This window comes from Zerene cesonia, chromosome 28 (assembly GCF_012273895.1).
Source record: "Zerene cesonia ecotype Mississippi chromosome 28, Zerene_cesonia_1.1, whole genome shotgun sequence".
NCBI classification, from domain to species: Eukaryota; Metazoa; Arthropoda; class Insecta; order Lepidoptera; family Pieridae; genus Zerene; species Zerene cesonia.
In genome coordinates, this window is record NC_052129.1 from 3,360,768 (window position 1) to 3,374,873 (window position 14,106).

Here is a 14,106-nt window from a genome sequence, read left to right on the forward strand (position 1 = left end):
TGACAGATTCGAAATTCAAATGTAATATTTTTTTATAATTAAGTGTAACAGTATTTATGGCCAGACTAAGTATAAAGTCCCATATACCTTAACTCTCTGATCTTTCCCACAATGTAAAACTGCAGACTGCAGTGAACGACTTATTATCCTGGAAGCTACTATATATATATTGAACAGTCAAAAGTTGTATTATTCGGAACTGGTGGATGTTTAAGACAAACTATTTTCCTGTCTGTTTCGTTGAAAGCGTTGTAGCGTTGGCAACGGCACGTCGTTTGATTGGTAGGTGAGCCACCGCTCTAAATGCGTGTGGATAGCTACTGACGGACGCTGCGTTTCTAAGAATATTGTTCACTGTCAACCGATACACTTTTCGTGCGAATTTTACCTATTAGCAACCATTTTTCTATTCGGTTGTAAGTAGTGGATTTAGGGCTTAAAACTATCCTATGTCCCTTCTCAGATTTCAAACTTTTCATCAAAATTTGTGGTTTAGGCGTTGAGAAGAGAGACGGACAGAGAGTAATTTTCACATTTATAATATTACATTATATGCACGTACAATTATATAATACATACAATATACAATATTTTAAATATTACATAGACATAATGTAGTATATATTACAACAGAAATTAGTATTTACTTCTCAGTAACTTCGTCTACCTATATTCCTAACTTAAGCTATGCAGAACAATGAAAACGAAAAAATTACATCGTTTTGTTATCTAATCTATCCAACGAGATATTATTGTAGACTAGCTGCGCCTATATGCTATTCCAGTAGTCCAGCTATCTACGTAGCAAATTATATTGCAATCTGTTCAGTAGTTTTGCGTGAAAGAGCAACAAACACACACACATCCTTACAAACTTTCGCATTTATAATATTTGTAGGATTATTGTAGATTAGCTATTTAATCAATAAGATTCACAACAATACAGCGCACTATATTTAAACTAAATCTATTCGACATTGCGTATTTCGGGGCGTCGAGGCTGAACACATTCGCAATTGATCGTAAGCTGTTAGATATATCGGGAATGTGCACGTTTTGATTGTAACGATTATTAGCCAATGCAAATAATAACTTTTATACGTTGTATAGTAAAGTATTAAAGTCTATATCACAACATAGTATAGAACAGAGTCGCTATTCGACGTCTGTGAGCCTGTATGATTAGATTTTAAAAATAAACAACAGGAATTAAAAACTTATTAACGGAGAGAGGGGAGACTCCCCGTGACCACGCTCGCTGTAAAGTGTTCGAAACGTCGGGTTAATAATATAATGAATAAATCGCGTTTAAAATCCGTTAAAAAGTTTTTAATTTCTAAATGTTCTAATAATACTCGCGCAAAATCAAACACAAGAAAATATTAAGCAACAGACTTCGACGGTTTTTTTTTAAATAGATAAGAGTGATTCAAGAGGAAGGTTTATAAATATAAACAAAATAAATAAATCGAAATGCTCTTTTATTCGTGTTATCTTTTACAAGCATTAATGAATACCTTTTTTAAAGCTATAGTATTTTTTAACTACTAACACCTAGTAAAAATAATTTTAATGCATTAAAAATATCGTAATTTCTACTGCAATTAATATAAATCATCTACATCATAAGCTTAAAAGAAATTACCTCCGAAACAACTATGAAATGACAATTACCCACAACGGAATAACTTCACAAAGTATTTATTTTTAATACACCGTGACATTAACCATATATTTCACGTAATATTTATTATAAAAATATTTTCTCTCGAGCATTCCTACAAGGAGAAAATTCATACAAGCGTGCCCTTAATTGGATGGACAGAGCGTGACATTTCTGAAGTAAAACACCAGTTTGTTTTTCGGCGATCTTCTTCATTATTTTTAAGTTATTTCATATTGATCTCAATTTTGCAGATATCAAAAAACCGCGAGGTGTGAGTCAAGATGTCAAGAAAAGATGTGGGTCATGAATGTGACTTCTTCTGGTTTACCGAGAATTAGGAATAAATTGAAATTAAATGAAACAACTAGTGATAAATAATCGGAGAAAAGCTTGTGCACATAATCCTATTATCCTATTAATATTATAAATGTGAAAGTTTGTAACGATGTGTGTGTGTTTGTTGCTCTTTCACGCAAAAACTACTGAACCGATTGTAATGAAATTTGGTGCGTAGACAGCTGGCCAATTGGAATAACATATAGGGTACTTTTAATCCTGATATTCCTACGGGATACGGACTTACGCGTGTGAAACCGCGGTGCGTAGCTACTTATGAAATAAATTTACAAACTAAAACTGCCATATCACCTATTAAAAAGAGTTAAAACTGTTTAATATATATTTAATTAATTTTAGGAAATATAGCTGAAATTGAAACTGTAATCAATGTAAAACGCATCACTCTCTTCTATTGAATAATATACAATATAAAGCAAAGTTCGTTCGTTTAAAAGAAATGAAAAGCAAACTCCATCCATATTCCATAACTGGAATACAAAATCAATTGCTAACAGATAAATGCACTTGTACGTTAAAACAATACGTTATACCAACACGGAATCGCCCTGAATGCAATTATACTTAAACAAAATTCCCTCTCCGAGCGCAGTCCCATAATTCGAACATAATATTGAAACAACAAATTGAAAAGCAATAATATCGCAATGTATTTAAATGCTTGTTTATTTCTCTTATACGCGCTCCAGCCGAAAACGTCGATATGCAGGTAATAAATAATGGATCGTGATTCAAAACAAACCGTCCATTAATTGTTTTATTCAAGGAATAAATGCAAGTATGGGGGGTCGCAAACACTTCCTTACCACTCTTTTTCCAACCAAACTCTCCGTATAATCTTCTATTCTCTTCCCCTCTGATATAACTGTATACTCATCATGATCGCGTGTGATGCATTTCAATACATTTAATCTGTGTCTCCGCTATGGAACTCGGAAAGTAAGATATGACACTTCACACTAATATTATAAATGTGAACGTTTGTTTGTTTGGATGTTTATCCGTCAATGACACTGAAACTACTGAACGGATTTTGATGAAATTTTGTATGCAGACAGGGTATGAGCTGACAGGTTACTTTTTATCCCGTTTAAATGCTCCCTTGGGAATCCTGATATCCGGGCGGAGCCGGGACGAGCGTCTAGTATAAAATAACTTTGAACTTTCTAATAATAGTGTTCCGTGTTCAATTTATGTTCACTTTGTATCTATTTACAATTTGCATTCTTAAATGCGTTTCGTTATAATTTTGTATAATTATAGTTCCCCTTTTATTGACATTTTGTTTTTTTATAATTTCATTGATTTATTGAATATTACGACACAATACACTCAACTCCATAAAACAGCAAGAAAACACCCATCTTGATTACCTACAAGAAGAATTATTCCGTATTCCAGCCAATACAAAGAAAAAAAACCATCGCATTCCTTCTATCAGATTTTTAATTAAAATTTTCATAAAAACCCCGCGCGTTCATAATAAAAATCCCGTTTACAATGTCGTGCGCTATCACCGCTGTACCGTATTAACAAACGATAATTCAGTTACTGGGTCAACACGTTATTTGCAGCGCGCACGTCACAATGCACCGCCGTGTAAACATAACGACACGTGTTCGCCGAAATTATGTCGGTACGACGAAACGATCATATCGTATGGTGTAAAGGGTATTCGCTATTGTTCTATACTATTGTGTTATTGAGTCGTTTTAGATTTGATATATAGAGAAGCTCTCTGTGACCACTGATGCGGACACACAAGGGGTAAACCACCACGTTTTGGGGACACGGCAGCGTCCCTGTCAAGTGTCTCTATATAAATGTACACTGTATTCATTAGTGTGATATGCAACATAAAAAATTGTTCCTTATATACCTACATACATAAAAAAATCTTAATTTCGTTTTTGCGAGAAATGTTCAAAGTACAAAAACGTGCCATATTTCCATACCCAACAGAACGTAAGAAACTCTTTCGTGTCTAAACATTTATTATCGTTAAAAGTGACACATAATGACACAGATTGAAAAACAAGCACAGACTGAGTGTAATTCATCAAAAGCATGGGCGTGGCCGCTTATTCATTATCACAGTATGAGCTACCCTTGATACAACCATAAATAAGTCCTTTACAATTTCCCGCCCACAAAGGAGCACTTTCAGCATCCGTATAAAGAAATTTCTTATGAAAGATGGAATTTAAATGATTTTAATAGGTACATATAATTATGAGAAAGAGATTAAGCTCTTCGTAATTACCTTCGGCTAAAGGAAATGCTGAGATCGTTTCCAAGTCTTTTATAATTACTTAAACATTGTTGACTACACGTAGGTATATAAAATTAAATAATGTTAATTACGTGCCAAAATTTTATATCATACTGGGAAAAAATATCAATGAACCAACTAGAGTCCATTCTTCTATATGGCATACAAACTCATCATGAGTACCAGGCTCTCATGAATGCTAAGGGTCCAATACCAAAACAATGTCTTCACACAACTGTTTATACAACACCAGCCCGCCGCACAACATTCTCAGAATCAGGCCTGTTGTAAAACGTGCCTAATGACGTAAGAAATAATGTAAGCAAATAAATCCGTTGTTATGAAACTTTCATCTGAAATGAATGAAAGCATATTGTAGTGATTTGCGTGAAACATTTCTTCTAATGTTACTGCGTATGTTCTACGTCTTCGTTTATCAAAAGCGGGGTCGTGTTAATAAGTAGGCTAAGCCCACACTTTCGTTATATGAGATGAAATGTCACTTATACGATGCTATATGCTTATACGATGTAGGAATTACCATAAAGTCTATGTCAATCTAATGGTCTGGTTTCCACAGGTGTGAGATTGAAAATTCATAAGAGATGGAACACTAAAAAAATAAAGATTAAAATATAAAGTTGAAGAATAATGAAAATATAACACTAGCTTCGGAAACCTTTAAGAACTATTTTAGCAACGTCAAAGCGGATGTTCAAGCATACTACGAAGAAAAAGCAATAAAATTCTTAAATAGGATTCAGTAAATCTATCTCTACTACACTGGAAGCAATTATATGTATTATATAGAACTATTAATTATACATCAAACAACACCCAAATTCGAAAACAGATTTTTTATATACTACTAGTTTTTACTTTTTGAATCAAGAAAAATATTGCTTAGGATGATAACACTATGTAAGTTTTATGAATTATGATTAATTAGTCCAATTCCATTTAGTAATTAAACTTACTTTAAAATATCTACAAACTATATTGCTAATGAAATCCATATTGTTTTCCCGAGTACAGTATTTAAAATCCTACTAATATTTATAAATGCGAAAGTTTGCGAGTATGTGTATGTTTGTTACTCTTTCACGCAAAAACTACTGAGCCGATTGCAATGAAATTTGGTATATATTTGTAGATAGTTGGACAACTGGAATAACAGACAGGCAACTTTTTATATTCCTACTATGACTATAGATAGACACTTATGCGGTTGAAACCGCGGGGCGCAGCAAGTAGTATACTACTAGCTGCGTGCTATATTTCAGCAAGATTCTAAGATAAATAATAACGTAGCTGGAACCAACCTGATCATAACACTAACCATATAGGAAGTAAGTACTTATATTTCTCTCATAGTATTGAATTTCATGCTGTAAATCAAACAGCTCCCAATAGGAATATCTTGACTGATGTATAACACGTTACTAAAACTAAACCGCGTCCCTGAAAAGTTCATTCACATTTCCGCGACCAAGGGCTACAGCCCCAAAGTTCATTATACTCGAATGCCATATATAGTAGTATATAGTAGTTATTTTAATAAGAAAATTTATAAAGCGCAAATCACGCAATGATAAGAAAACACCTTGTCACATTCCTCACGGAAGAATGGGATCTTTTGTTTTCCTGGTGGATTTTTATTATTTTTTATTTATTTATAATCCTTTATTATACAAGCTTAGAAAGAAACAACAAGAACACAGTAAACAGAAAAAAAAGACATTGTTTGTACAAGAGGCGACCTTATTGCTTCACAGCAATCTCGGGATTATATTATTGGGAAAGACATCATCATTAGCGATCCTAGGAAAAGAAAATATTATTTTGTCCTATTAATTGCGAATACCATTATGTATATACATCGTATTGGTCGTCAGGTTCTTTACCAATCTCTCAGTAACTACCACATACGAGTTGTCATTTTATAAGTGTAGCATTTAATAACCAATTTATAGTTTTTTTTACAAACTGCTATAAGGTTTCGTTGATATTTCAATATATAATTCATTTCCTACCCTACAATTAATACTTACATTTAATGGGAAATTTCTTTCAAAGCATAACATAAATAACAAATTATTGTGAATTAGCGTTTAAATGACGCGTCTACATCGCTGCGTTGGAGTAATATAAAGTGAGTACAAATCATCATTATAAACCTTATGTAAGCAGTAATGTATTAATGAGCAATCAATATCGAATGCAAGCAATAATGTCATTGACTCTACGTTTGGATACAGACGCTGACTGACGTCAAACATTTCCAAGTGGAGTGGTCGGATGCACTTTAGCCAGTTGTAAAACGGATACATTCGATCGCATCTAGTTAAACAGTTTATATTTAGTTATTGTCAAAAGCTAAATATAAACTTAATTATTTGTAGCTAGCTAGCTACACACACACACACCACAATCTAAGTTGAAAATCAAGGTCAATTATGTTGGTGACATATGAATTTCACATTTCGTTTTCCTATGATACGAAGTAGGTAATCGCCCTTCCAGCAAATTCGGTTGCTTGTTTTTAATAATAAAAGCATTCCGTATTCATTGAAAATATCCGAACAAAGCTATGATTCGTAATAACAAAGTATCGTCTCACACATATTTGAGTTTAATATGTGTGCAATACTCTATATTTGTATTCTTGCTACTTATCCTTTTTATCTATCGTCGTCTCGCTAATGCCTACCACGTGTTTTATTATACCTGTTACCCTTTACACTGGTTGCCTGAGAGAAATCACTTATAGGTGATGAGGCCATCCAATAAGTTATACTATTTCTATTTGTGTAAGTAGTTGTAAGATTTCCTATATGCATAATTGTATTTAAGTGTTAAATAAATAAATATTCTCCAACGCCACGTGTAGTATCATTTACTCTCTACTATATGAACAATATTTTCTAAATGTCTAGTAAACAAACCAAACACGCTCAGCAGTGATTACACAATAAACGTGACACAATTAGCAGGTCAACGTCCCGGAAACAATACGCGAAATATAACACGCGTGACCCATCCTTCCCCGTACCAACACACGCAGCACGCAGCTACCCCCAATAGTTTGAATATAGTATTCCCCGAATGCCAACAAATGACTACTACACGTTAAGTGGAAGATCCAAGTTCCCGAAAGCCGCCCTCTCCCGGCTTATAAATATGACGTCCGAACGCGTCCAGCTCAGTCGCACAGGAGAGCTCGAGGTGTTAGCACTGTGCCAACATCCGCACTTCCAGAGTGACAACGTGATTCCTATACCGTTTACGCTACAACAAATTAACCGATTACTCAATCCGTTTCGTAATTTGGCTTGATATCAAAGCGATAACATCGTTAGTGTTGACGTGTGTGTTACAAAATGTTGGACAAGACGATTCTTGGAGGCAGTTGGGAGAGTGTGGTGAGTTTGTATAACAATTCAATCATTTATACGGAATAAGTATTATGAAGCATTAGAACACCTTTAATAAAAGGCTTTGTTATAGAGGTGCTTTCAATACAATCAGATCAAATTATACGTACAATCTCGTACGCGAATGCAGCTTAATACTAAAGCGAGTTCACTGCCCATACAAATGTCTGTTACCATTCTGCTTAGCGTATTATTTACTTCAATCTTGACATTGCTTTAGATTCGCGGCTATTAAATAGCAATAGCCTCGATTAAACTGGAGAAAAAAAGATTAAAGCCCGACTGTATCAAAAGCAAACTTTATTACAGAAGTTATCTTTTATAATGAAAATGATATTATACAAGTTTGTGTGCATAATATTATAAAAAAAATTAAACACATTCGAATAACTTATTCAATCAAATTAACCGAAACTAGAATGAATATAACGCATTTTAATTCTCAGAGATGTTAACTACCGCCTCAAGAATGAAAAAAATTGAGAATAGTTCGCCGAATTTCTCCCTTTCATTTAAAATCACAATTTCATATTCATATCAGAATTTTACTATATATAAAAACAATCTTTCGTAATAGTGCTTGTGCAAATAGAAAGTTATTTAATAGAGATGAAAGATAAATAAATCAATTGTATTTAATGTCAATGAGATATCTTTCAAGCGCATCAACAAGACCAGTTTAGAGAATTATGTGAACTTTCACTGAGTAATCAACCATCTTACCATCATGAAGATATGTATATAATTAAACATATGGATCTACCGACCATTCGGAATAGGACTATAATTAATGAAACTAACTAAAAAACGCAATAATCTACATTTATTATGTATTTAAATCTCAGTAAAAAAAACCACTAGAGGCTTATACTTTATCTAGTTTAATTCAAGTCCTGCCGGTTTTCGAAAGCCGAGATCGTCAGATAAGACGGTTGACAGTTTAAAAATTATCGACAGCGCATGATGAATTATATCACCGACATCGCTTCGTGTCCAAGAGATTTAAGATTTAAAACACTAATGAAGATTAAATGCGGCTCGGCCAACGTTTAAGAGACATACTAATTTATTTTTTATTTCAATGTCGTACCAACGTATAAATTTGTTATATAATTTAACGATAAGCGAACATCCCAACCAATTAAGTTACACTCCAATCAATCGAACTGACAGTATAAAAAATGTCATTAAAATCGGTACATTCAACGCACCAACTTCAAGGAACTCAACTGCGGTACAATGACCCAGCTGCCCTCTGTGTAATATGTAAAAAATTGACTAACAATTATAAAAAATCTATTACTCACGGCTTACGTTAAATGTGTGAAGATCGCGTGGGCATGTCACAGTTAGTCACAAAATACGTCAGAAATACCGATAATGTTGAAACAAGATTAAAACACGAACACAATATATTATCAGTGACTTTCTTAATTCGGTGGGTGTGTCATCGATAGAGAAGTACATATGATTAAATGTTTGTTGCTTAAACATACCTGAGTTATGCTAATTACCAACTTGGCCGTAAAAGAAATCGATCAATGATACACATCTGTTTTTTTTTTCTATTTTATTCATGCCAAAACACATTAAGTAAACTGTCACTACAATAAATAATAATAAAATATAGTTTTACACACATAACATCTAAAACGGTCAGAGTCAAGCATTTAACAGTTCATAAAATATGCCAAAAATCTGTGTTTACATTAAAATATTTCACAAAATTCGAATGAAAGTCGAAACGTGATAAATCTATATCTATCTTTCAAACATCAACCAATATTGTGTTGTTATTAAACGATGATATAACCTTAAAAACACAATAGACGCTGCAATAACTACATCGGTTCCTAACCTTCGTAATTATAACAGTAATAGATACTATAAATACGAGGCATGCCATGACAGGAATAGCGCATATCGATATAAATACATGCCTACTATAGACATATACACACATGCATATATGTATATCGTTGTTTTGAATACGTATGCAGCGTGTAAAATATTAGAATTTTATTCTCACGTAAACATTTACGAAATTAACGTAAATAAATACGTTTGATCGTGTAAGCATTAAGGCCAAACAGAAAGTTAGTGCATGAAAGCCGAAAGCAGAGATCAAATCATGCTGATAATATATCATGCGTCTTGTTCTCAATGATAACATTAAATCATTTTATGTTTAATAGGAAAAGAACAAATTACCTTCACCTAAATCAAACTTCTCGTAAATATTTTTTTTTAATCTACTCTTAAATATAGCATGCCACTATAAATCTTTAAAGAAAGCTTATATAGTCACCATTTTTTACATTAGTTAACCAATATCATTCATAGTACAATACAGTTACCTGGAATTAACAGTCTAGAGCAATAAATTAAGCAAAGTATCGAAAATCTAGCTCAAACTCAGCCAAAACATAGCTGTAAATGTTGCGAAATAAAAAATCGCAATGCTTTTTTGTACGAGCACATATGAAATAACGGTGATACGAAAGTGGGTTCCAACGTTGGACCGACGAAAACTACTCGAATGAGTGTTAAGATATTTTTACTCTGTATGAAGCATAATCCTGCTGTGTAACGTTCCCACTTCTATGTTGCAATCGTATAAAATCATAATCCATATTTAAGATCACATCACCATTTATGAATGTAACAATAAAAAATATTCAACAATAATTTTAATAACAACCAGCTTCTGATGTCATTCCATTATTATAACCCACGCTGAGCAAATCCGCGCAATACTTGCGAAAAAATCCAATTGTTAGCTATTCGCATTTTATTGACTCTTAAAGCAGTGTTAATAAGGTTATACGATCTATTTTCGCGAGCAATAAACACAGATACAATCATCGTTGCATAAAATCGCTCGTCGAAAATAACTTGCGACGAATTTAACCAGTAAGTACCTTTACCTTCGTATTTTAATAACCTCCACAAATAACCACGACTAGGCAACGCTGGGACAGAAATACTGGATGTGTTCAACAAAATATCATCGCACGAACTTAAAATGGCACGTGAAAGGTGTATGTGGATACGACTTACCAACTTGTACACGAATATATGCCATTTGATACTTAAGTGAGCCTCTCGGAATAAACTGCATTACCTGAAAAAGAGAATTTCGGTTAACTTCGTTCTCGTAAAACAACCGTTTAACTCGATTACACAATTTAAATAATTATAGCAAATAACAATTCCCCCGTAACCTATATTCGCACGACGTAATCGCTTTTAATTGGGTGGCGTTAACTAACATTCCTAGTAAAAAAAAACTATTTCAGTGTGACCCATTTTTTGTACGACCTAAATTCGCGACAGTGCACCTTTTTACACGAAACCATTAAAAATAATGTTACAAAACGCGAGCTGTCAAAACAAGCATCGAGGCAGATTTGTCGTGTCAAGACCAACGGACATTGAAATATCTTACTCCAAGATGTATCAATTTCTTAAAGAATCCGGGCTAAGATTATTTATCCAATTTATAAACGACACACGTAACCTGAAAAAACGTAACAAAAGTGTTAAATTGTCGTGACTTTTAGCTCGGGACCACAAAAAAAAAATGATGATAGTTTGAAAATAGAACCCAAATATTTTGATACAAAATAGAACAGCAGCAGTTCCACGTTACGATTTCGTTCAATCTTTAACGTTTTCCAATAAACTGACATAGAGAAGCGGCTATTTATGCCTGACCCGTTCTAAAACCGTTATAGCATTGCATATATTTGTGAAAACAAACAAACGTTGCACAACCACAGATAAACATTAAAAGGTATATTTATCAATATTTCGAAACGTTCGACCGATAAAATCTCATTAATCTGAGAGCTTTTACAGTTTCAAGCGATGTAAACGGGTGACATTATTTAACGCCTTGCCCAACCTTTGGTACTTTAGTAGCTTTAAACTATTTTAAATCATGACGTTATGCGTCTGTAACCTCTGGTTTATGAACCTTGGAACGGAAAGCAATATTTAAAAACCGGCATTTCTACGTACAAACTTCCTCGACAGTTCACTGTCGAATGTTATTAAATAGCAGTAGTTGTGCCAGCATCTCCAGCATTGTCATGCATATGGTTAGGCCGACAGGTGGCAACAGACATGTGGGCACCGCGCGAAGGGCTCGAATGACGACACGGACAGAGACGGCTGACAGTATTGCCAATAACAGAAAAGGACAGCAACATAACCCTAACGTCGCCCTTGCAGTCACGTAGGATATTTATGATATCGGTACTTAAAATAATCCCTAAGATCTCTGACGTACTTTATGGGACAGTAGTAATTTATTTATGACTTGCTACAGAGCATCTATTTTATTAATAGAAAGTTTTTAATTTTCAGATCTCGCGTGATGAGTACGAGGTCGACTACAGCCAGAGCCCCAGGGGGTCGCCGTTGAAAGACACTTCTAACATACAAGAGGAGCAACCGTACTTGATCAGCCGCCACAACCCAAATAAGACCTTCCGCCGTGAATCCGTCATAGCATCTTGGAAGAGCCTGAAGAAAGAGCGCGAGCAAGCTTTGGGCAAGCGGATCATTTACGTAGATGCTGACACGTATGAGGATTACTATGGCCGCAACAAGGTCAAACGATGCAAAAGCGAGAGGACCGCAAATCTCCCCCGAATCCCGAAGAAAGTGAAGCGGACATATTCAGTGCTCTATCGTTATGACCCCAACGAAGAGAAGGTTGTGAAAGAATACAAGTACCAATTGCCGAAAGAGGATGAGACGCCACGTCAGTACGGATTACAGAAATCACAGTCTGAACCGTTCTTGAGGCCCGAAAGAACGCCAAAGAGGAAAGTGAAGAGATCCATTACCACTCTATTGAACATCAAGACGAAATTCTTAAATATTTTCTCCTCCAAGAGTTAGACATTAAGATAGATTTTAGAGGTTAAGTTGCTCAATTTCATGCATTTTAGTGGGACGGATGATCGAAGAGATGTAAAGTAAATGGATAAAACCCGCTCCGTGATTGGGTTTTAGGAAACTTTACCAACTCTGTTGTGATAGCGTTGCTCAGTATGCTTTAAAGAGAAAAAAATTTAATGAAATGTACGTTGAAGTGCTTTTAGTAGTTATAAAATAAGTGTTGTTTTTGTACCAAAGGCCATTTCTCATTAAATTGGAGATATTAGTAGTAATTCATAGTAAGTCTGAGACGAATTATTTTCGAGTCTACATCAACGTAAAGTATTTGTCACATGCAGTAGGAGTTCGTAAAGTAGAGCGGAACTAGAATCAAATTTCTAATTACGAGAATTGGTCTGTATAGTACTAAAATCGTGATATTTACTGTGTGTTGTGATATATTAATAATAGATTTCGTTTTATAAACCATTGAAAGGTTTATAAATTTTGATAATCTTAATATTTCTTAAGCAATTTATCACTCATTGTATTAATGGTAATGAAAATGAGTTTTCTAATAATTTTCATACTTATCAGTGTGGTGAAAAATCTTTTCAATTTTTAAAGTTATCCCACAAGGCATTAAGATTCTTTTTGTATTTATATTTTAATTAATATAAATAACAAAGTTCAACCTGTATTAAATTGACATTAAATAACCAGATCTGTAGATAAACAATGAGTGTCCGTAATTCTTTATATTTATAGTAAGTTAAATGTAAATGAAATTACAAAATAATTATACAATATTTTGTATTCATTCCGTTTGTGTTATTATATAAACTATAACCATTTAAGTTAAAAGCCATAAATAGAAAAAAAATAACATTTTAATATCATAATATTTGCCTTTAAATAGATGATTTATTATCTGTAACATTTTTTTAAGTTAAAGAACCAATCTTTATAGAAACAATAATTATTGTATCTACAGTAAACTAAATAGTATTAAGCAAAACAATAAAATGTTATTAAATTAACACAATTTTTTATTTTTCCATCGATGCCAAACAGTAAATAACAATAATACGAAACCACTTTTCCAATGAAATGATAATGTTTAACAATTTTGTATGCAAAACAAATGCATATACACATAAACGTATATAACTTAATCATACACAATATTTATTTGTTTCTTATTAAATCACATACTTTGAAAAGGCACGTTGATCATCACCACATCGATGACGTCATCAAATTGAAATCGAAACCGTACACTTCTTATAGTCCACACTCTAATCAGTTTCACTGCAAACTCTGGACAATTGGCCAAACTTTTTCCATTACACTTTCACATTTTCTATAACACGGCAGGCACAAAAAGGCAGCGAGGCGAGTATCGGGGCATGACGTCATCGCCCATACGGGACGCAACTTTTTTAATATTAGTGAAGCCTACTGACTTCACCGATTCGCCCTCAATG

General features: G+C 33.7%; 2 protein-coding genes across 2 annotated transcripts in view; one reads left to right on the top strand and one right to left on the bottom strand.

The window, feature by feature from the left end:
• The window catches only part of LOC119837695 (dual specificity tyrosine-phosphorylation-regulated kinase 2), a gene marked incomplete at its 3' end in the record, with an annotated part of 115,560 nt that overhangs the window by 20,043 nt on the left and 81,411 nt on the right, over positions 1–14,106 (bottom strand). The window lies entirely within an intron of this gene.
• On the top strand, positions 7,259–13,183 carry LOC119837539. The gene is made up of 2 exons (XM_038363137.1): positions 7,259–7,717; positions 12,101–13,183. The coding sequence occupies exons 1-2, from the start codon at positions 7,676–7,678 to the stop codon at positions 12,638–12,640; spliced, it is 582 nt and encodes a 193-aa protein (XP_038219065.1). The 5' UTR covers positions 7,259–7,675; the 3' UTR covers positions 12,641–13,183.

Coding starts and splice junctions, on each gene's coding strand:
- LOC119837539 (XM_038363137.1), top strand. CDS start 7,676: ATGTTGGACAAGACGATTCTTGGAGGCAGTTGGGAGAGTGTG. Junction 7,718..12,100: donor GAGGCAGTTGGGAGAGTGTG/GTGAGTTTGTAT, acceptor TTTAATTTTCAG/ATCTCGCGTGATGAGTACGA.